The following is a 22,894-nucleotide window of genomic DNA, read 5'->3' on the forward strand; positions in this document are numbered from 1 at the left end:
AAAAATATTCCATGCTCATGGATTGGAAGAATTAATATAGTGAAAATGTAAATGTTACTGAGGGCAATTTACACATTTAATGCAATCTCTATGAAAATGCCATGAACTTTCTTCAGAGGTTGGAACAAATCATCTTAAGATTTGTGTGGAATCAGAAAGACCCTGAAAGCCAGGGGAATATTGAAAAAGAAACCAGAGCCGGGGCATCACAATGCCAGATTTCAGGTTGTACTACAAAGCTATGGTCATCAAGACAGTGTGGTACTGGCACAAAAACAGACACATAGATCAAGGAACAGAATAAAGAATCCGGAAATGGGCCCTCTACTCTATGGTCAACTAATATTCGACAAAGCAGGAAAGGCTAATCCATTGGAAAAAGAACAGTCTCTTCAATAAACAGTGCTGGGAAAATTGGACAGCCTCATGCAGAAGAATGAAACTAGACCATTCTTTTACATCAGACATAAATATAAACTCAAAATGGATGAAAGATCTAAATGTGAGACAAGAATCCATCAGAATCCTAGAGGAGAACACAGGCAACACCCTGTTTTACTTGGCCACAACAACTTCCAAGATACATCCATGAAGGTAAGGGAAACAAAGCAAAAATTGTAAGATATTTGCCTCTTTTTCTCTATGTGTCTGTCATGAATAAATAAATGAAATCTTTAAAAAGATTTTAGGGTATTTAATAATAAATAATAGAAGTATTGGGACCTCAACAAGATAAAAAGCTTCTGCACAGCAAAAAAAAAAAAAAAAAAAAAAAACAGTCAACAAAACTAAAAGACAACCTACAGAATGGGAGAAGACCTTTGCAAATGACCTATCAGATAAAGAGCTAATATCCACGATCTATAAAGAACTTATTAAACTCAACAGCAAATAAATAAACAATGCAATCATGAAATGGGCAAAAGACATGAACAGAAATTTCACAGAGGAAGACATAGACATGGCCAACATGCACATGAGAAAATGCTCTGCATCACTTGCCATCAGGGAAATACAAATCAAAACCGCAATGAGATACCACCTCACACTAGTGAGAATGGTGACAATTAACAAGACAGGAAACAATAAATGTTGGAGAGGATGTGGAGAAAGGGGAACCCTCTTGCCCTGTTGGTGGGAATGCGGACTGGTGCAGCCACTCTGGAAAACTGTGTGGAGGTTCCTCAAAGAGTTAAAAATAGAACTGTCCCATGACCCAGCTGTTGCACTGCTACAGATGCAGTGAAACACCAGGACACCTGTACCCCGATGTTTTAGCAGCCACAATAGCCAAATTGTGGAAAGACCCCTGGTGTTCATCGACAGATGAATGGATAAAGATGCGGTGAAAGTTTCATAAGGAACAGGATATTTACACCATCTCAAAATATCTCCTAAGAAACTTCTTACTATTCCATGGAGAAAATAGTAACTTTGCAGTCTAGCAAGGTTGGGAAGGCCACCTTAGCCAGGTGTTCAATTATCGCCACCCCTGGGAAAATCAGCATTATATGGCTCTTGAAAATGTGGACCAAGAAGGATCTATATCATCACTTCTGTTTTATTCCTGCCAAAAAAAAAACCACCCAAATACCCTAAAATATTTTTTAAGATTTCATTTATTTATTCATGACAGACATATAGAGAGAAAGAGGCAGAGACACAGGCAGAGGGAGATGCAGTCTCCATGCAGGGAGCCTGATGTGGGACTCGATCCCAGGTCTCCAAGATCACACCTCGGGCTGAAGGCTGTGCTAAACTGCTGGACCACCGGGGCTGCCCCCCAAATACCAGTTTAACCTTGAAGAAAAATCAGATGAGCTTGAGTAACATGTCTTCTTTGAAAATACGAGGACAATAAAGTGAAATATAGGCTGAGGAGCTGTTTTAGATTAACGGAGCTAAATAGAAATGAGAGAACTAAATGCAATATATAATCCTGCATTGTGCTGGATCTAGAGGGAATACAATGGTATAAAAGACATCACTTGAAAAAAATTATAAAATTTTAATATGTACTATGGATTTGATAATATATCAATGTCAGACTTTCTGATTTTGATCAATATATTTTGGTTATATAACATAATGCTCTTATTAGGAAACATGCCCTGAGATAGATAATGAGGCACAATGTTTAATTTATGTTTAAATTATTATGAAATGGTTCAGAAAGCATTATATATATGCATATATATACATATTTATGGGTTTAGTATTAGTATTTCCAGGTATTAGACATACAAATGCATTTCAAATAAAATATGATTAATTTATATTTCTACTGCTCATGTGATATTGCTGGCTTAGAAAAAAATCTATATGATCATTCCTCCAATTTTTTATGCCCCTTTAATATCATCACAAGCTCTTTTAAATATTAAAAAGCACATCTAAATATTCTATGATTCAAACAAAAATTTATACATGAATGTTCATAACAGCATTGTTCATAGCAGCCTCAAAATGAAACAATCTAAATGTCCATCAGCTGATGAGTGGATAAACAAAATGTGGTATATCTATGCAATGGAACATTATTCATCCATAGAAAAGAATAAAGTACTAATAGATTCAACACCATGTGTAAACCTTTAATACATTATGCTAAGTGAAAGAAGCTAGTCACAAAAGGCAACACATATTGTATAATTCAATTTATATGAAATGCCTAGAATAGGCAAATTCTAGAGACAGGGAGCATGTCAATGGTTTCCAGGAACTGGAGGAAGGGAGTGACACGAAGTCACTGCTTAATAGCTAAAGAGTTTCTTTCTGGGGTAATGACAATGTTATGAAAGTAGATTATGCTGATGATTGTACAACTATGTGAATGTATGGCTAGCCAGTGAATTGCACACAGTGAACGGTTAAAATGGTGAATTTTGTGTTGTGTAAATTATACCTCAATAAAAAATGTATTTTTGGACAGAGATAAAAAAAATTGCAGATTGGATCGAAAGACCTAACAGCCTTTAGAACCCTAACTTCATAATAGCCAGGCCACTTTATAGAAATACTTGTCCCGGGGATGCCTGGGTGGCTCAGCAGTTGAGCATCTGTCCTTGGCTCAGGGCGTGATCCCAGGATCCGGAATCGAGTCCCATGTCAGGCACCTGCTTGCGTGGAGCCTGCTTCTCCCTCTCCCTGTCTCTCTGCCTTTCTGTCTCTGTGTGTCTCTCATGAATAAATAAATAAGATCTTTAAAAAAAGAAAAAAGAAATCCTTGTCTTGTAAGCAGAGGAGATTTAAAGGTGAGATGACATGATAGAATGCGTTAACTCACTCACTAGCTCGCATAGCTGATGTACTAGGTGGTCATGCATTTTAGTTTATAGGAATCATGAAGAATAAAATACAGGGCTTATGTTCTAGTTACTGTGCTAGGTCTTCCCATGGAAACACAGGGTGACAGGCTGCTAAGCAAAAAGCTGAGAAAAATCAAATGTTAGCCTCTAAACTGATTGATTTCCCATTCATCTCTGATAAACAAGCCTGAAAAGCAGCGACTACTGAAACTAGCAGGGAGACATTGAAGTTACAAGAACATTGCATATAGACCATGTGCAAGAGAGAGAATTAACAAGAATGATATAAGCCTGCATGAAATTAAATCCAATATTAGTAGATAAAACAAGATAAAATAGTTGTAGAAAAATTGTGGTAAGCTTTAGATTTAAAATCTAGCTCCATATCAAAACTCTTTGCTCAGACATTATAAAGAGATTTTCTTAATACATTAATTTTCAACAAAATGTTTGATTAGAAGAGGAAAGGATTATGCTATAAGTAAACTCCTAGAGAGAAGAGAATTAAAATGAAATTTTACAGTTACCATAGCTATTGAAGGCAATTATCTTTTTAAAATGTTTTTATTTGGGGCACCTGGGTGGCTCAGTCATTAGCTGTCTTTAGCTCATATTTTGACCCTGGGGTCCTGGGATCATGTCCCCTATGGGGTTCCCTGTAGGAAGCCTGCTTCTCCCGCTGCCCCTGCCTCTCTCTGTGTGTCTCTCATGAATAAATAAATAAAATCTTTAAAAATAAATTTAAAAAATAAAAGTTTTTATTTATTTATTTATTTGAGAGAGAGAGAGAGAACGATAGTGTGAGAGCAATGTGCATGCCTGTATGTGCACAAGCTGGGGGAGGAGCAGAGGGAGAAAGAAAAGGAGAGAATCTCTAGCAGACTCTGTGCTGTGAGAAGAGCTGTTGTGGGGTTGGATCTCACTACCCCAAGATCATGACCTGAGCCAAAACCAAGAGTTGTTAGCCAATGGACTGAGCCACCCAGGTGCTCTGAAGGCAATTATTTTCAGGACAACAAGGTATTATCATTTTAAATAATCCTCAAGTTTTTATCATTATGTAAATATCTCAGAGAGATGTAAGGAATGTTCTCTAAAACAGATGAATAAATGTTCCCCCGTTAAATCAAGAGGTAAAAGACATTTGCACTATGAAACTGCTCATAATCTTTGTCCAATAATTTTGTACTCAGAAATCTTACCTTAAAATTTAGGACTATGATTCTAACCTTCATATCTCAATATGGTTATACCATGTTATAGATTAATAAGCATGGAAAAATGTCAATATTTTAAAATGACTTAGTTTCGTATGTAAACAAGAGAAGATTCAAAATTATCTCTATACAATGTCACCCTCACAGACTTGCCTTACCACAATGCATTTTTGATTGGAAAGAAAGGATTAGAATAACAAATCATAACATGGAATTTCAAAAACCACTAAGATTTTTTTCATGAATAGCATAATATATAAAATCCATTACATAAATTTTGAAATGTTTAGACAACTTAATGTTTTTCTTTGATGTCAGTAAAGCAAATTAATAAACTGAAAAGTAGACACATCCATAAACTGAGTCTATGACTACAGAGAGAGATCCCAACTACTATGCAGATTACATACTTTGAATCAGTGTCTTTTCTTAGCCCTTCCACAGCATAACTACACTATTGCTTGAAAGATCATGAGTTGTAGTGAAGTGGACATGACTTGATATCAGAATTCAGGCTCCATTATTCACTACCTATGATGTATTGGTCAATGTGTCAATCTTCTTCAGCCTACATTTTGATACAACTAAAATGTATTTCCAGGATTGGTAAGAGTTGATATTATTTTAATAATAATCTTTGAAGAGCTTGGCATATCATTGGCAGTTTGAAAAATACAATTATTTTCAAACCTATGCCAATAGAAATAATTAAAAGAGTGGCACCTGGGAAGCTCAGTTAGTTAAGCATCTGCCTTTGGCTCAGGTCATGATCTCAGGGTCCTGGGATCAAGCCCTACATTGGGCTCCCTAATTAGCAGGGACGTCTGCTTCTCTCTCTGCACCCCACCCCGCCAATCCTCACTCTCTCTCTCTCTCTCTCTCCCTCAAATAAATAAAATCTTAAAAAGAAAAGAATTTTAGATGTTATGTCAAAGCCCAGTTTTATTTTTAATGATTTTTTTTAAATTTATTTATTTATCTGAGAGATGAAGAGATGGCACAAATAGGGGAAGGAGCAGAGGAGGTGGGAGATGGAGAGGGAGAGAATCTCAAGCAGACTTGCTGCTCAGTGAGGAGTCCTATGTGGTGCTCGATCTCATGACATTGAGATCATGACCTGAGCTGAAATCAGTAACTGGCTGAGCCATGCAGGAGCCCCTCAGAGCCCACTTTAGAATTTAAAATTTATCTTTTTTGTATTTTCTTATTTTTTCCTATTTCTACTGATTACATATTCTTGATATCTTCTTAAATCATTCACTTAGCCTTGTGTAGATGTGAATAATGGTATTATTTCATTGTCATTTAAAATTTGGTGTTCCAATTTGCTCTTATGCATTTATTCTAATTTTGTAACATATAATAAGTGACATAATGTTTGGTTTTTAATTAATTAATTATTTATTTTAGAAGGTTTATTTACTTAGAGAGAGAAAGTACTCATGAGTGAGTGCAGGGAGGGGCAGAGGGAGAGAATCAACCAGCAGAATCCCTGCTGCGCATGGAGCCCATTGATGGGCTTGATCTCATGATCATGAGATCATGACCTGAGCCAAAACCAAGATTTGGACACTTAACCCACTAAACCACCCAGGTGCCCCTGTTTACATTTGTCTTAAATTAAATGTATGCCTTTTAAGTGAAGTTCTGTCATAAATATAAGTAAGTAATACATCTTATCAGTGTTTGTGAAGCTGTTTCCATCTCTTCAATTCTGATTATTCCCAAACTCCCATTGATATCTCTGTTTCCATTTGTTGTTTTCATTATTTCGACTGCCCTAGAATGCCCTATTTGGTATAATTTATTTTGATGCATCTTTGCTCTTGCTGTTTTCTATATTGTATTTGGGTCTTCGACTATGCCATTAATTTTGATGACTTTGATTAGGGAAAGAAACTGGTTTTATTAGTATGTAATGTGTCTTCTATAGCACTTATATAGTTTTAATATTATTACTTTCCTTCCTTCCCCAGAACACTGAAGAAAGGATTAGGTCAGAAGTGGCGATGAGTTCAATTATAGTTTATGGTTCTACAGTGAAAGAAAACATCATGAATGAATTTGGTTTGAAAGAAAAAGGAGTTCGATTAAGATGAGATTAGGATGTATTATTAAATGTCTTTGAGAGGGTTAATATGATCAAGTTATAAGCAAAGCAATGCAACAAGCTAGAAGCTGTTGTTACATGTTTAGAGGAATTTCTTCTTTCATTTTACACTGATTTATCAAAACTTCAGTTTCTTTGAGTGAAATGTCATCTTCTTTATGAAGTCATTAAAAGCTTGTTTCACTTGCTTATTTCTCAAGGTGTAAAAGAAGGGGTTCAGCAAGGGTGCAACAGAAGTAGTGAGCACCGAAACACCTTTATTTATGGCTATCTCTTCTTTTGCTGATGACTTGATATAGATGAAGATGCCGCTTCCATAGGTGATGGAAACTACAATCATGTGGGATGAGCAGGTGGAAAAGGCCTTTTTTCTTTGTTGGACAGAGGGGAATCTCAGAATTGTCCTGATGATGTATGTGTAGGACAGAAATACACACACTAAGGTGATAATGAGTGCAAATACAGCCACAAGGATAACCATTTGTTCTATCATCCATGTATCTGAACATGAGATCTTCAGGAGGGGACCTGCATCACAGCTAAAATGATCGATGGCATTCGAGTCACAGAATTCCAGCTGGAGGCACAAGCTAAGGGGTGGGAGAATGATCATCAAGCCAGACACCCAACAGCAGAAGACTAATAAGCTACACACCCTATTGCTCATGATGGTCATGTAATGAAGTGGTTTACAGATAGCAACATAGCGATCATAGGACATGGCTGCCAGGAGAAAAAATTCAGTTGCTCCAAAGAGAATAACAAAAGATATTTGACTTGCACAAGCATTGTAGGTAATAGTATTGGCCCCTGTTGATATGCTATACAGGAATCTAGGAATGCAGACAGTGGTGAATGACACTTCTAAGAAGGAAACATTTCTCAGAAAAAAGTACATAGGAGTTTTAAGATGGGAGTTCACCAGTGTGAGGGTGATAATAGTCCGGTTCCCTGTTACGCTCAAGATGTAGGTGAGAAATAGAAAGATAAAGAGCAGGATTTGCAGTTGTGGGTCGTCTGTCAGTCCCAGCAGGATAAAAGTTGTTATTGCTGTATAGTTTCTCATCACTGACTTTTGAAATCTAACCATCAGCCTATGAAAATAAAAGAGATTTTTGTGGGAAGATCAGTATTAAAATTCTGTAGCAAAACACTGAATACAAAAACCAACCAAATCAGTCTATTTTCTCATTTCACATCATAATCCATATCACCACTATTCCAACTAGCCTTCCTGAATATTCCATATATGAGCAAATATTCAGGATTCATGTTAATGTAAAACAATCCAACATTTTCTCAGATCATTCTTTCCCCCTGAAAATTTACAAATGTACATGTTAATTGTTTGTAATTCATTACATGGATTGGATTTACAAATAAGAGCAAAAAAATGATGTTACTTAATGTGTACTAAAATGTTCTTTATCCAAGACAAACCTTGGATATATGTCATATCTAGATGATGAAGAACATGACTTCTCTTCAGTTGTTATTTTCAAAGGATTGTTTTAAGGTTAAGATGCATTTTACCTGGAATACAAACAAACAACAATGATAACAAAACACAGCACTGGATCCTGAGATTTCCCTTTGTCTCTTTATTATTATCTGCTTGTACTCCTTATTCTTAAAGATAGTTTGATATGCAATTATTTTATCTATAGTGTGAAAAAAAGGAATATCTTCATATGTATACACCTGACTTTTTAGTTGTCTGTGGCTCCATTTCTCTCAAAAGCCCTGAAATGAAATCTGTGTTTAATATCAATAAATAGTCTTCCAGGAGCTGTGTATCTAGTTTTTTGAGAGGCTGTGGGGAGGGCTAAAGGGAGCGGAAGAGAATCTGAAGCAGATTTCATGCCTAGCACAGAGCCCCATGAGGGCTTGATCTTACAATCCTGAGATCAAGATCTGAGCTGAAACCAAGAGGTGGATGCTCAACCAAGGTGACCCACAGGCTATTCATCTTTAATTACATTTCTTATTCCTTTGAAAAGATACTGTTATTTTCACCTTCTCATCCTAACCCTACTTAGTTTAGGTCTTAGGGCTCTGCAACCCTATTTTCATGTCCAACCTCCTACTGCTCTAACACCCATAAGAACGTTTTTACTGTTGAAGCCATTGGCATATTTTTTGTAGTTATTTTGCCTGATAGCCCCTTCAAATGGATTCCATACCATAATCCTGATTCTATTCCAGATTCTATCTCTTTTTAGTGTCCTATGGCCTCCTCATCCTCTATTAACCTATGAAGCATTGCTATTCCCCAATATTTGTCCTGAAACCTCTCTTTTCTTGTTTTCTCTTTGTTCTTCTTACTCCATGCTCTCCAAGATTTCACTTGGTGCAATTGATTTCACTGCCATTTATATGATGAATTCCAAATCTGGAACTTTTCCAAATAAAAAAATTGCTAAGTGTATATCATCAGTTGGATGTTCCACAGACACTTCATACACTAAGAGCTCAAAATGAAATCACGGTCCTTCTCCAAGCCATCTTCTCTTCTAATGTTCACTATTTATTTATTTTTAAAAGATTTTATTTATTTATTCGAGAGAGAGAGAGAGAGAGAGAGAGAGAGAGAGAGGCGGTGGGAGAAGCAGGCTCCATCCAGGAAGCCCAATGTGGGACTAAACCCCGGGACCCCAGGATCACACCTGGGGCCAAAGGCAGGCGCTAAACCGCTAAGCCACCCAGGCATCCTGTGTTCGCTATTTATTGATAAAGATTAGTCTCTTGTGTGTGGCCTGCAAGGCTCTTCCTGGACAGGGCCTTCCCTATTTGCTTATCTCTTACAAATTCCTTAGCTTTCTTTCTCATAACTTAAGTTCCACAAACATTGAGCGCTTAAATTCCTCATTTTTTTCACATGCTGTCTTCTCTGCAAGGGCTAATCTTTGACTAATGGCAATTGGTGCTTCAGAATTCTCTTTAGGTATCAGTCTTCCAGGGAAATCTTCATTCATCTTCCCAGAGTACGTGAGATTATGATACCGTGTTATTTATAAACAGCTGCTGCTTACTCTCTAGACCACATTGTATGCTTCCGTATACTTATATTTCTCCTCTAAGTTCCTATAAACTTCTCCAAAATAGAGGTTATGTTTTTATATATCCTTTATTCCATTACATCTGGCACAAGTAAGTTGTTATGTAAATGCGAACTGAAGAAACAAAAACCTGAGTGGTGAAAAATTAGACAGTAAGACAACTATGAGAAACTTCTAACTCTGGGAAACAAACAAAGAGTTGCAGGGGGCACGTGGGTGCGGGCATATGGTAACTGAGTGATGGGCATTAATGAGGACACATGATGAGATGAACACTAGGTGTTGTATTATATGCTGGCAAGTCAAAGCATATATTAAAACAAAACAAAACAAAATTAAAATTAAAAACAAAACAAAAACAAAAATTAAAAATAAAACAGAAACAAAAAGGGTGTGGTCTATGTACTGAGACGAAGCTATATTCTTTTTTTTTTTAATTTTTATTTATTTATGGTAGTCACAGAGAGAGAGAGAGAGGCAGAGACACAGGCAGAGGGAGAAGCAGGCTCCATGCACCGGGAGCCCGATGTGGGATTCGATCCCGGGTCTCCAGGATCGCGCCCTGGGCCAAAGGCAGGCGCCAAACCGCTGCGCCATCCAGGGATCCCGAAGCTATATTCTTTAATGCCTATTCTGGTCAGGTGGTTCAGCACTCTTACTTTTTATATCTGTTTCATATTGCACCATCATTTTGAGTACACTCCTACATAAAAATCCAAATTCTAAACTGTGAATCCTTTTCCAGACTTCTTTTTTTTAGCTTCTGAGCTAGTTTCTACTTTAATATTTTAATTCTCCATCTGCTATTATTGATTCCTGTGTATTTGTTTCTAGTAATCTCTCTTCTGCACCTCTTACTTGTTGGGTACTTAGTTTTTTTTCCATTGTCCAGAATTTGCTCCCCATTCAATATTTCTTAGAGACTACAGTTCTGGGTTGGTTTTTTTTTTTTTTTTTTTTTGGTTTTTGGTTTTTGGTGTTTTTTTTTGTTTGTTTGTTTGGTTGTTTTTTTTGCTTTCTTTTGTTCTGGGTTTTTTTGTTTGTTTGCTTTTTTTTAATAATGAATTTATTTTTTATTGGTGTTCAATTTGACAACATACAGAATAACACCCAGTGCTCATCCCGTCAAGTGCCCCCCTCAGTGCCCGTCACCCATTCACCCCCACCCCCTGCTCTCCTCCCCTTCCACCACCCCTAGTTCATTTCCAAGAGTTAGGAGTCTACATGTTCTATCGCCCTTTCTGATATTTCCCACCCATTTCTTCTCCCTTCCCTTCTATTCCCTTTCACGATTATTTATATTCCCCAAATGAATTGGACCATATAATGTTTGTCCTTCTCTGATTGACTTATTTCACTCAGCATAATACCCTCCAGTTCCATCCACGTCGAAGCAAATGGTGGGTATTTGTCATTTCTAATGGCTGAGTAATATTCCATTGTATACATATACCACATCTTCTTTATTCATTCATCTTTCAATGGACACTGAGGCTCCTTCCACACTTTGGCTATTGTGGACATTGCTGCTAGAACATCGGGGTGCAGGTGTCCCAATGTTTCATTCCATCTGCATCTTTGGGGTAAATCCCCAGCAGTGCAATTGCTGGGTCGTAGGGCAGGTCTACTTTTAACTCTTTGGGGAACCTCCACACAGTTTTCCAGAGTGGCTGAACCAGTTCACATTCCCATCAACAGAGTTAGAGTGTCCCCCTTTCTTTGCATCCTCTCCAACATTTGTGGTTTCCTGCCTTGTTAACTTTCCCCATTCTCACTGGTGTGAGGTGGTATTTCATTGTGGTTTTGATTTGTATTTCCCTGATGGCAAGTGATGCAGAGCATTTTCTCATGTGTGTGTTGGCCATGTCTATGTCTTATTCTGTGAGATTTCTGTTCATGTCCTTTTCCCATTTCATGATTGGATTGTTTGTTTCTTTGCTGTTGAGTTTAATAAGTTCTTTATAGAATTTGGAAACTAGCCCTTTATGCTTTCCTTTCTTTTTTAAAGCTTAAATCACTTACACTGTTTTTGAAGATTCATTCCTCTCCTTTTTTTTTTTTTGATTCATTCCTCTCCTAAAAAGAAACTAGAGTGTGGCATGGTTTCCTTAGCTTCCCCATCTCAATCTCTAGTCTCAACCCTCGTCGTCTGATAAGAAGTATTGATGTTCTTCATTCAAGAATCACTTTATAGAGTTTTAATTGAAATCAGTAGCAATTCACATAGGTACTATAGATGGAGATATTCCAGGAGTTCAAGAATAGTCATTGGATCACTTAGGTCACTAACAAATGAACTCTACCCACAAGGAATTTGTTCTTTCTCTGCTATATACCTTGTTATTGCAGAAACTGAGTCTGACACATAGCATGCATTCATAATTTTAGATGAATGATTTAATGTACCTTATGTATAATTTAACTCAGTCTGCATTTTATTATTTTTTAAAGGAGAGAAAATTTTAGGCAATAATGATAATTAACAGGCTTACACTGCAACATCAGGATGATTCGAATTGCCCTAACTCCTGTGAGTGTACTCAAGATAGAACCTATTTCTTCATTTAAATAATCTACTTCCCTTTCTACACCCAAAAACCTATTTATCTCTTACTGACCCTTTTATAACATGCAATCAATAAATGAAGTGTCTTTTAATATTCATAGTATGAATTTCACCCATCTTTTTATACACATATTAGAAATTCATTTAGCTGTCCAGTTTTTTGTGCTATGTAGAACCAATTTTTAGAGAAACAAATGCCTAAGCATAGAGACAAACCAATAAACCAACTTTTTGTAAGGGAAAATGGTATTCTCCCATTTCTGTGCCTTGAAACTGCCATAGGGCCTCTAAAAACACTTTCATTCAACTTTTTGTTGCCTTGTCAATACTCCTTTCTCTATCTCCTTTTCCATCAATCAGTCACACATCAGTAGCACAATGTTCAACTCTTTATTTGCATTAACACTTCCAAGATGTAGAATATAATAATATAGTAACAGTAAATTGCTCTCTTTTGTGGTGATTATGAATTGGGAGTTGGATGTATACTAGTTACTCTATCACCCCTAGGATATGTGAGCATGAACGAGATTCTTTGGGTAATGGAAATCTCAGGAGTTTGGAATCAGTCAACCTCAAAAAGGAATTCTGAAATATCCAAATAACGGATGACCCTTCCACGCCTAGAGAGTGATTTCTTTGTGAGCCGCTCATACAAATCAGTGGCTTATACAAGGAAAGAAAAGCAGGGTTCTTTGTTCTCAAACTTCCTGAGATTTTTCTTTCTTTTTAAAAAAATAATTTAAAGACACAGAGAGAGGCAGAGACAGACAGAGGGAGAAGCAGGCTCCCCATAGGGAGCCCAATGTGGAACTCGATCCCAGGACCCCGGGATCACACCCTGAGCCAAAGGCAGATGCCCAACCTCTGAGCCACCCAGGGGCCCCTGAGATTTTTCATATCCCCTCAATCTCTGGGCAAATTCTATTTTTGCTTGTGTTAGAAAATCAATTTATTAACAGTTTCTCTTTTGTGCAAATAAAACAGTGTGCTAATAATTTACTATGGCTTATTCTTTGCCTGTCCTTTGATTTTGGTTTATCTAAGAATTGATGCTCTCTGACTACTTCAGGGCTACAAAAAGGGCAAGAAGTAGAACAAACTACAAAGTAACTAAAAATTGACATCCTGCTCTCATCTCCTTTTCCATCCTTCCTCTCTGGATACACAGCAGGCAAAAGTTGCACTTGTGAAATATTCTTTTCACTTTGTTATCTTGAACAGTGTCATACAAGTCATTATCTAGAGAACAAATTGTGCTCCATGAACAATAAAAATGGCCTCTCTCTCCTCCAGTCATCCAATTACTCAAATTATTGTTATTGAGGAATTAGATATTAAGGGAATATTTTTGTTGAATTAACAGATGTTTGGGAAGGATTAAATTAATTCTTTTAAAATTTTTCATTGCAAGAGAATATTTACAAATTAGAAAATGTGGACATTTTAAGCAATGTAATATTCTTTTGGGGTACAAATTCCAAGGATTGGAAGGTATATTTCTGTATGTTCTTGAAATTACACTACACGGGTGAGTAATTATGGATGCAAAAATATAGCTCTGGCTATATGATCTTAAGTCTTACAAAGGGCTATTGCATAGTTCACAACATGTCTACTACAATTTTCCGCATTAAAAGTTGAAACAAGCTTAAGTAACCATATTACAGAAGAAATGCCAGCAAATGTTTCTTTCTCTTACCTCCTATAGGAGAAAGTAACTCTTATGTCTACCTACAGTACTTACTCTGGGTAATTACTGGTGGCTTCAGCTGGCAGCTCTTCCTGTGTTTCACTGTGTTGTGCGGAGAAGATGTACCTCAGCCCAGGTCCAATGGGATTATCAACTCATAGTCACTCTCCAGGCATTTTCTGGAGGGTCTTGAGTTCTTTGAGCTTTCTGTTTTCATATCATATAAAAACTGTCATTGGAGACTCTTATTTTAAACATTGGAAGCATTTTCCTTTGGTCTCGGCCAGGAAGAGAAGAAAACTTAACGTAAGGAAAGAGAATAAACAAATTTCCTCAGGGTTTTGGAAGTCATCTCTGATTGTTCTGAGCTAGGGGTTGGCTTTTCTACTCCAAAAATAATGATATTTATGGTCCTTTGCTCTATCTTCTGGGGATGCCCTGAGATCATGTTTATGAATAACGTAAAGGATCCTTAGAGACCTGAGTTCTAGTGTCACCAAGGAATATTTTGCTTAATGAACTTTGGCAAAGCAACTAAAATAGCTGCAGGGATGCTCTCCTTTGAGACAATAAGAACAACAGCATCAGAGATCAGGTACCCATCGTACTAATGAGAAAAATTGTGCAAGCTTAACCCAATCTTCTACTACACTTTCTAAAGATATGGGTATATGACACTTTAATAATCAAAATATTTTGCCTTACCTAATCCCGCATGATATAATTTTGTTTGTAAAATGTCTGGTATGTATTGAAAAAATTACTATGTTCAATAACATTGAAGAACAAATTTATTTATTTATTTATTTATTTATTTATTTATTTATTTTAACATTTTATTTATTTAATCATGAGAGACACACAGAGAGGCAGAGAGATAGGCAGAGGGAGAATCAGGCTCCCCACAGGAGCCTGATGTGGGATTTGATCCCAGGACCCTGGGATTATACCATGAGCTGAAGGCAGACAGTCAACCACTGAGCCACCCAGGCACCCCTGAATTTATTTTTTTTAATTGCAGGAGTATTTACCTACATTTGGCAAACAGGAAAAAACATATATGGCAAACATATTTTTATCCTGCCTACAGACAATGCTTGTTAAGACCATGGATGACTCAAAAATATTTCACTTAATTGGAAGCATGGCTCTAAAATTTCTGTTGTGAAATATCTGCCCCTGAGAATTCGAAATATGTGTTAAGAGGAACCCATGTGAAAATATTTTAAGACATAAACTAAGGTTTGAAGGACAGGTTAAGAAATGTTGCTTTTGATCAATTATAAGGGGGAAATAGGAATTACAGTAGCTTGGAGATGAGATGACTGCTTAGAAATCTGGAAAGACCTTGTATGGTTGCATATTAATTGCTTTGGGAGTTATGATTGATGATGGTAGATTAGGGCTCATGATTAAAACATTTGTCATGATTAAGAATGAAAACTCCTACAGTAAAGGCAGGAGAAAATGCCCTTTGTGCAAAATGCTTGAATAAATAAAGCTAATCTCTACTTTTTATTACTTTTTATTATACCAGCATCACTTCAATGTCTTTTCCTAATTTTCATTTTATATTTTAATTGAGGCAAGTATTTGTTTTTATAATTATTCTTCATTTTAATATTTTTCACACAATAAAGTTTTATTTATTATTAGGATTTATGTTGTGGGAGGCAATATATTATAGGAATAGGTTCTTTTTTTAAGATTTTATTTACTTATTGAGAAAGAGAGATTTTATCCCACCTACGAGGGAGGTGGGAGTTGGATGGAGGTGGGGTGAAAGGGGCAGAGGAAGAGGGGAAAGCAGATCCCCTGCTGAGCAGGAAGCCTGATTCCATCCCTGGACCTGAGATCATGACCTGAGCCAAAGGCAGACACTTAATGGACTGAGCCACCAAGGTGCCCTGAAGCAGGTTCTTTCATGCTGGTAAGTATTCAAATTTTTGGTCTGGGGAATAGAAAGAGGATAAATAATGAATTTAAGATGTATGAAAACTATGACTTTATAGGTTGGATTTGAAAAAAGAAGAATGAATCCTATCAAGCAGATAATATTGTACAACTTCAGAAAATTTTAGTCCTCGATATTTAAAAATTTTCCTTCCATCCTCTTACCTGTTTTTTACTACTGTATGTAGTAGGCTGATATATGTAATATAACTAATACTTTTGCATTTAGAAAGGCCTTGATCTTAAATATATCTTATAACAGGTAGGTCATCTTTTTCCCAGATGATTCTCTTAGATTTTTCACACATATATTATGAGTAAATTTTAATGATTTTTCCATGGATTCATCAATTGGATTTGCAATGCCATACACTTGCATTATTGCACAGCTTTTAAATAAATCAATCGGAGAAGGACAAACATTATATGGTCTCATTTATTTTGGGAATATAAAAAATAGTGAAAAGGAATAAAGGGGAAAGGAGAAAAAACGAGTGGGAAATATCAGAAAGGGAGACAGAACATGAAAGACTCCTAACTCTGGGAAAAGAACTAGGGGTGGTGGAAGGGGAGGAGGGCGGGGGGTGGGGGTGAATGGGTGACGGGCACTGAGGGGGACACTTGATGGGATGAGCACTGGGTGTTATTCTATATGTTGGCAAATTGAACACCAATAAAAAATAAATTTATTTTAAAAATAAATAAATAAATCTTATTTTATAAAACTCTACCATGCGTACAAAACAATGTATCATTGTAGAGGTATCCACAAGCTAGGTTGAGGAACAGAACATTAGCCGTACCTTAGAAACCTCCTGTTTGTCCATCTCTGATCACATCCTTCTTCATCCCTGATAGAGGAATTTAAGGGCCATTTAGTTTCTACTTGGTCTCTTCGTTCTTCTTTTGGTCCGGGGAAGCTGACCAGAATACACTGCATGAACAAGCTCCTTTTCTGTGGATTTTATTTTGAGTTCAGCCATTGAGAGCCCCTTAGAATATCATCATCAAGTATCGTATCAAGATTATGGTTTTGGGACGCCTGTGTGGCTCAGCGGTTGAGCGTCACGTCATGATCCTGGGGTCCTGGGATCGAGTTCCGATCGGGCTCCCTGCATGGAACCTGCTTCTTCATCTGCTTTGTCTCTGCCTCTCTCTTTGTATTTCTCATGAATAAATGAAATCTCCTTTAGCTATGACCTGGAAATGTCTGTGGAGAACCGGTATAAATTTCTCAAATATTTACCAAATATTGTTATATTCTGGAAGTTTTATGAGATAATTTTCTTTGGAGATTCAAAGTTTGTATTCAATATATGAGTATTCAGACTTTATATTTTTCGCTGTATTATTTTGTAGAGATTTCAAAACTACTTATAAGTTTATTGGAAAAATTATAATTATTTTAATGTATGCTTATGTTGTGTGTAGTTATGTGCACTCTATTTCCTACTATGATTGAATTCCTTGCTTTTTTAATAATAGATTTATTTTTTATTGGTGTTCAATTTGACAACATACAGAATAACACCCAGTGCTCATCCCGTCAAGTGCCCCCCTCAGCGCCTGTCACCCATTAATCCCCACCCCCCGGCCCTCCTCCCCTTCCACCACCCCTAGTTCTTTTCCCAGAGTTAGGAGTCTTCATGTTCTTTCTCCCTTTCTGACATTTCCTACCCATTTCTTCTCCCTTCCCTTCTATTCCCTTTCACTATTATTTATATTCCCCAAATGAATGAGAACATATAATGTTTGTCCTTCTCCGATTGACTTATTTCACTCAGCATCTCACCCTCCAGTTCCATCCACGTTGAAGCAAATGGTGGGTATTGGTCATTTCTAATGGCTGAGGAATATTCCATTGTATACATAAACCACATCTTCTTTATCCATTCATCTTTCGATGGACACCGAGGCTCCTTCCACAGTTTGGCTATTGTGGACATTGCTGCTAGAAACATTTGGGTGGGGCACCCCGGTGGCACAGCGGTTTAGAGCTGCCTGCAGCCTCGGGTGTGATCCTGGAGACCCAGGATAGAGTCCCACATCCGGCTTCCTGCATGGAGCCTGCTTCTCCCTCTGCCTGTGTCTCTGCCTCTCTCTTCGCTCTCTCTGAATGAATAAATACATAAATCTTTAAAAAAATAAAAAGAAACATTGGGGTGCAGGTGTCCCGGTGTTTCATTGCATCTGTATCTTTGTGAAATGGTGCAGCCAGTCTGGAAAACTGTGTGGAGGTTCCTCAAAGAGTTAAAAATATACCTGCCCTAGGACCCAGCAATTGCACTGCTGGGGATTTACCCCCAAAAAATTCCTTGCTTCTTTTCTTTTAGTCACCTTTGAGAGAGATTTTTATTTTTTTATTTTATTTTATTTTATTTTATTTTATTTTATTTTATTTTATTTTATTTATTCATGAGAAACACAGAGAAAGGTAGAGACATAGGCAGAGAGAGAAGCAGGCTCCCCACAGGGAGCCTGATGCAGAACTCCATCCCAGGACCCTGGGATCATGCCCTGAGCTGAAGCCAGATGCTCAACCACTGAGCCACCTAGGTGCCCCACCCTTGAGAGAAATTTAGTGATCTCATTAGTCCATGTAGTCATTCCTTTTTGGGCATTACAGGTTTTAACAAAAGGTTTTGCTCATTGTCTATTTGTTTCTTCTCTATTTTTATAATATTCTGCTTTAATATTTATTACTTTCTTTTTTTCTAATTTAGTTAGGTATAATGTCATGCTTTTTTTACTTCTTTGGATTAATGCTTAATGTTGATTTTAAGCTCTGATCATTTTTTTTCTAATGCACTTGGATCTAAATATGCTATAATCACTTTATACTTACTGCACAAATTTGTTACTTTATATTTTGTATGACATATAAAATGTTCATTCTAATATTTGTTGTGATTTATTTTTTGCCCAATGTCATATTTAGATGCTATTTCATTATTTTCAAATATATGGTGATTTTCCATGGTTTTTTCTTCTTTATTAACATCTGATGAGAATTTATACTGTGTATTATTTCACTCCTTTTTAATTTTTAATAACAGTTTCATGGCTCAATATATGGGTAGTCTCAGTAAATATCCTACAACGACTTACATAAAATACCAATTCTGGGGCAGCCTGGGTGGCTCAGCGGTTTAGCTCCACCTTCAGCCCAGGGCCTGATCCTGGAGACCCGGGATCGAGTCCCACGTCAGGTTCCCTGCATGGAGCCTGCTTCTCACTCTGCCTGTGTCTCTGCCTCTCTCTCTCTCTCTCTCTCTCTCTGTGTGTGTGTGTGTGTGTGTGTGTGTGTGTGTGTGTCATGAATAAATAAATGAAATCTTTTTTTAAAAATACCAATTCTGGAGTATTTGGATGTAGTATTTTATATGTATCAATTCGTTCTAATTTGCATATTAAACTTGCCAAGTGTTTTATCCTTAAAGATATGTTTTATAGTTTTTACATATTTATTATTATCTATTTTCTCTATCAGTTACTGAGAATAGTTTGTTATAATATTCACTGTGGATTTGTCTATTTCTCTTGAGAGTTCTAATGATTTTTCTGTGTTTTGAAATCTGTTATTAAAGACATTTGAATTTACAATTGCTTGAACTGTGTAAATTTTGTCATTATGAAATCTTTATCTTTAGTGATTTTTTTTATCTTGAAAGATATGTGCTTTTATTATTATTAACATAGGTATACAAGCTTTATTTTCCCAGTATATGTTTTCTGTATGTTTTCTATGCTTTTACTTGAAATTTCTGCACATATTTCAGATGTGCCCCTTGTAAGAAAACATGTTGGTTTTAAAAAAGAACTGTTCAAAGTTACATATGCTTAGTTGAGGGGATATTATTATCTTTTTTAAGCAGCTGAAATCCAGAGTTCATATTTGTGCTGTACATTCTATGAGTACTGACAAACGTATGATGACGTATGCAGCACTGTCGTATTGACGTATTCTCTGGCATAAAAATCCCCTATGATCCACCAATTCATTGCTTCCTCCCTCCCTCCTAGCCCCTGGTAACCTCTGATTTTTTGCTATCTCCATAGTTGGCCTTTTCCAGAATGTTACATAGTTAGAATCATATAGCATGTAGCCTTTTCAGATTGTCTTCTTTCACTTAGTAATATGGTTTTAAGGTTTCTTCATGATAGCTCATTTCTTTTTAGGGATGATAAATATTCCGTTGTATAGATGTACCACATTTTATCCATTCATGTGCTGAAAGATATCTTAGTTGCTTCTACGTTTCAGCAGTTATGATTAAAGCTGCTATAAACATGAGTATGTGGAGTTTTGTATGAATGTAAGATTCTAATCATTTGCATAAATACTAAGGAGTAAAATTGCTGGACTGTATGAGCAAGAGTATGTTTTGCTGTCTAAGATATTACCAAGCTCTTTTCCAAAGTGGCTGTACAGTTTTGCAATAAATGAGATTTTTCTGTTGATACACATCCTTGCCAGCATTTGATGTGGTCAGTGTTTTTTTTTAACATTTTTAATAGGTTTTAAGCAGTGCCTCATTGATGCTTTAATTTCTAATTTCTTTGTGATATATGATCTTGAACATCTTTTTATGTGCTTCTATGCCATTGGTGTTTCATTTTTGGTGAAGTCTCTGTTCAAATCCCTCTCCAGCATTTGAGTTGTACATTTTCTTGTTGTTGAATTCTAGTATGAGCATACGTCCTAACTGAAAAGTATTTAACTGTACTTTAAAACATTTTTAAAATCTTTTTAAAAACTTAGAATAGATAGTTTGATATGAACCACTTAGCTCAGCATTGTCAGAAATGGAATACATATTTATTCACTTCAACTTTTTCATGACTTTATTCTTAGAAAAAGTTAAATTTCCATTATAATTGGATGCCACCTTCTTAACCTATTTATTAATTAACATTCGTATCCTTTCCTGGGTGAAAATGCACTAAGTGTCCTCTGAAATTCACACTCACAAGTCGCATGTGACAAATGGTGTGATATTGAAGACATTATGGAGAAATGGTATGTTTGTCAGAATCCTGAAGGAAGGGGGCGGGGCAAGATGGTGGAGGAGTAGGGTCCGCAAGTCACCTGTTTCCACCAACTTACATAGATAACTTTCAAATCATCATGAAAACCTATGAATTCGACCTGAGATTTAAAGAGAGAACAGCTGGAACGATGCAGACAGAAGGGTTTGAGCTTCTAACAAGGTAGGGAGGCAGAAAAAAAATAAAAAAGAATCAAGTGGGGGAAGGGCACTATAAGGAGGCGGGCTAAGGGGGCCGGCGGGAGCTTCCGCAACAGGAGAGCCCCGCGCGGGGGAAGCAGGAACTTTAAAAATTTGCACCAGATGCTTCCCGGATGAAAGGCGGTCAGCAGGGAACTCGGGGGGAACCACAGGAGGGGCAGTGAGGCCTCCACATTCCCAGGGTCACTAACAGAGGAAGTGCAGCTGGGGAGAGCATGACTCAGCCTGTGGGCCCAGCTCGGTGAAGGGCTGGAGGGTGGAGGGCAGGGCCCCGGGGAGAAGGCTGCTCCGGGCGGAGGGGGGTCAGGAGGGCGCTCCAGGCAGAGGGGGCTGGGCCCGGCTGCCTTCGGGAGCCGCAGACCGGGAGCGCGACTCTAGCAGCACTGGCCCCGGAGCCCAGGGTGCCAGAGGACACAGTCCAGGATCCGGCGTTCCCCCTGGGACAGGAGGAGGCAGGGAGGGCACAGGACAGTGAACAACAGGCGCCCCCAGGCTGTGCAGGTCAGCGCCCCCTGCCCCCGGAGCATCCAGGCCAGTGCGGACTGGGAGCTGCAAGTAGCTACTGCGGGGAGCTGACTCCAGAGCTGGGGACACGGCCGCCCCCAGTGTTGTTCTTCCTCGTATCACCCTGTGCCTGGGACAGAGTGGGGCCAAGGGGACAGGGGCCTCACAGGATAAACAGCTACCACTGAGCTGTGCACCTGGCAGGGGGCGGGGCAGATCCCCCAGGTGCACACACCTGATTGTCCGCACAACAGGCCCCTCCCCCAGACGACCAGCTGGAAGGACAGGGGAAGAGGAAGTTCTTGACCAAGCAGCACTGGAAAGCTCCAGGGGAAGTCAAGGGATTTACAGTATGTAGAACCAGAGGGTATCCCTCCTTTTTTTTATTTTCTTCCTTTTTCCAGTACAACTCATTTTTATATCAGACTGTAAATTTCCAGTTTTTTTCTCTTTTCTCACCTTAACTACAATATTTTACCACCTCTTCATTTTTAAATTTCTTCCTTTTTGACTTTGATATTTCTACAATTACAGGTTCTAGATATACTTTCTACTTCTAGATTCCCTTCAACATACTCAATTTTGGGAGATACACAAAATATGCTCTTTTTGTTTTGTGTTTTTTCTTTTCTCGGCCTCATTTTGTCCTACAATGGCAGAAGGTAATACCTTCTAAAATATGACCACCATATACCAGATCCAAGTGGTAACACCATGCTGGTTCATCCTGTGAGATGCCTGATTTCCATTCTGCCCTCTCTTTTATCTCATTTATGTTTTGGTGGTCAATATTGCACCCTTAAACAAATATTTCTGGTTTATATGAATTTGGGAATGAGCATCATCTAATATACCAAACAATATACTCAGAAATAAGAGGATCACCCCTTAGAACACCTCAGGTAGACTAAATTCTTCCTCCAATACAACTTCTTCGCCACCACCATCTCTCAATCCCACCCCCCCTTTTTTCATACCCGTTTTTCTTTCTTTTTCTTTTCTTTTCCTTTTCATCTCTTCTTCTCTAGGATTCCTGGCCTCTTATTTTTTACTACTTAGTTGTAAAATGTGTTTTTCACTTTAGTGGTCCTTTTGTTTTATTTCATTCTCATCTTTGTTTTCAATTTCTGGTCTCTGACCTTGGCAGAATTATCTACAGTCAAATTTACTTAGGTCGTGGTTGATATTCTTGATGCAGCCCGCTCATACAGCCACTCTGCACTGAGAAAAATGAC

At 37.6% G+C, this 22,894-nt stretch overlaps 1 protein-coding gene across 1 annotated transcript; it reads right to left on the reverse strand.

Moving 5' to 3' along the window:
- Positions 1–6,753: 6,753 nt before the first annotated feature.
- Positions 6,754–7,701, reverse strand: LOC119878457 (olfactory receptor 6C2-like). The gene has a single exon (XM_038589084.1). The coding sequence runs from the start codon at positions 7,699–7,701 to the stop codon at positions 6,754–6,756; it is 948 nt and encodes a 315-aa protein (XP_038445012.1).
- Between the last annotated feature and the right edge of the window lie 15,193 nt (positions 7,702–22,894).

This window comes from Canis lupus, unplaced genomic scaffold, assembly GCF_011100685.1.
Source record: "Canis lupus familiaris isolate Mischka breed German Shepherd unplaced genomic scaffold, alternate assembly UU_Cfam_GSD_1.0 chrUn_S1646H1838, whole genome shotgun sequence".
Classification (NCBI taxonomy): Eukaryota; Metazoa; Chordata; class Mammalia; order Carnivora; family Canidae; genus Canis; species Canis lupus.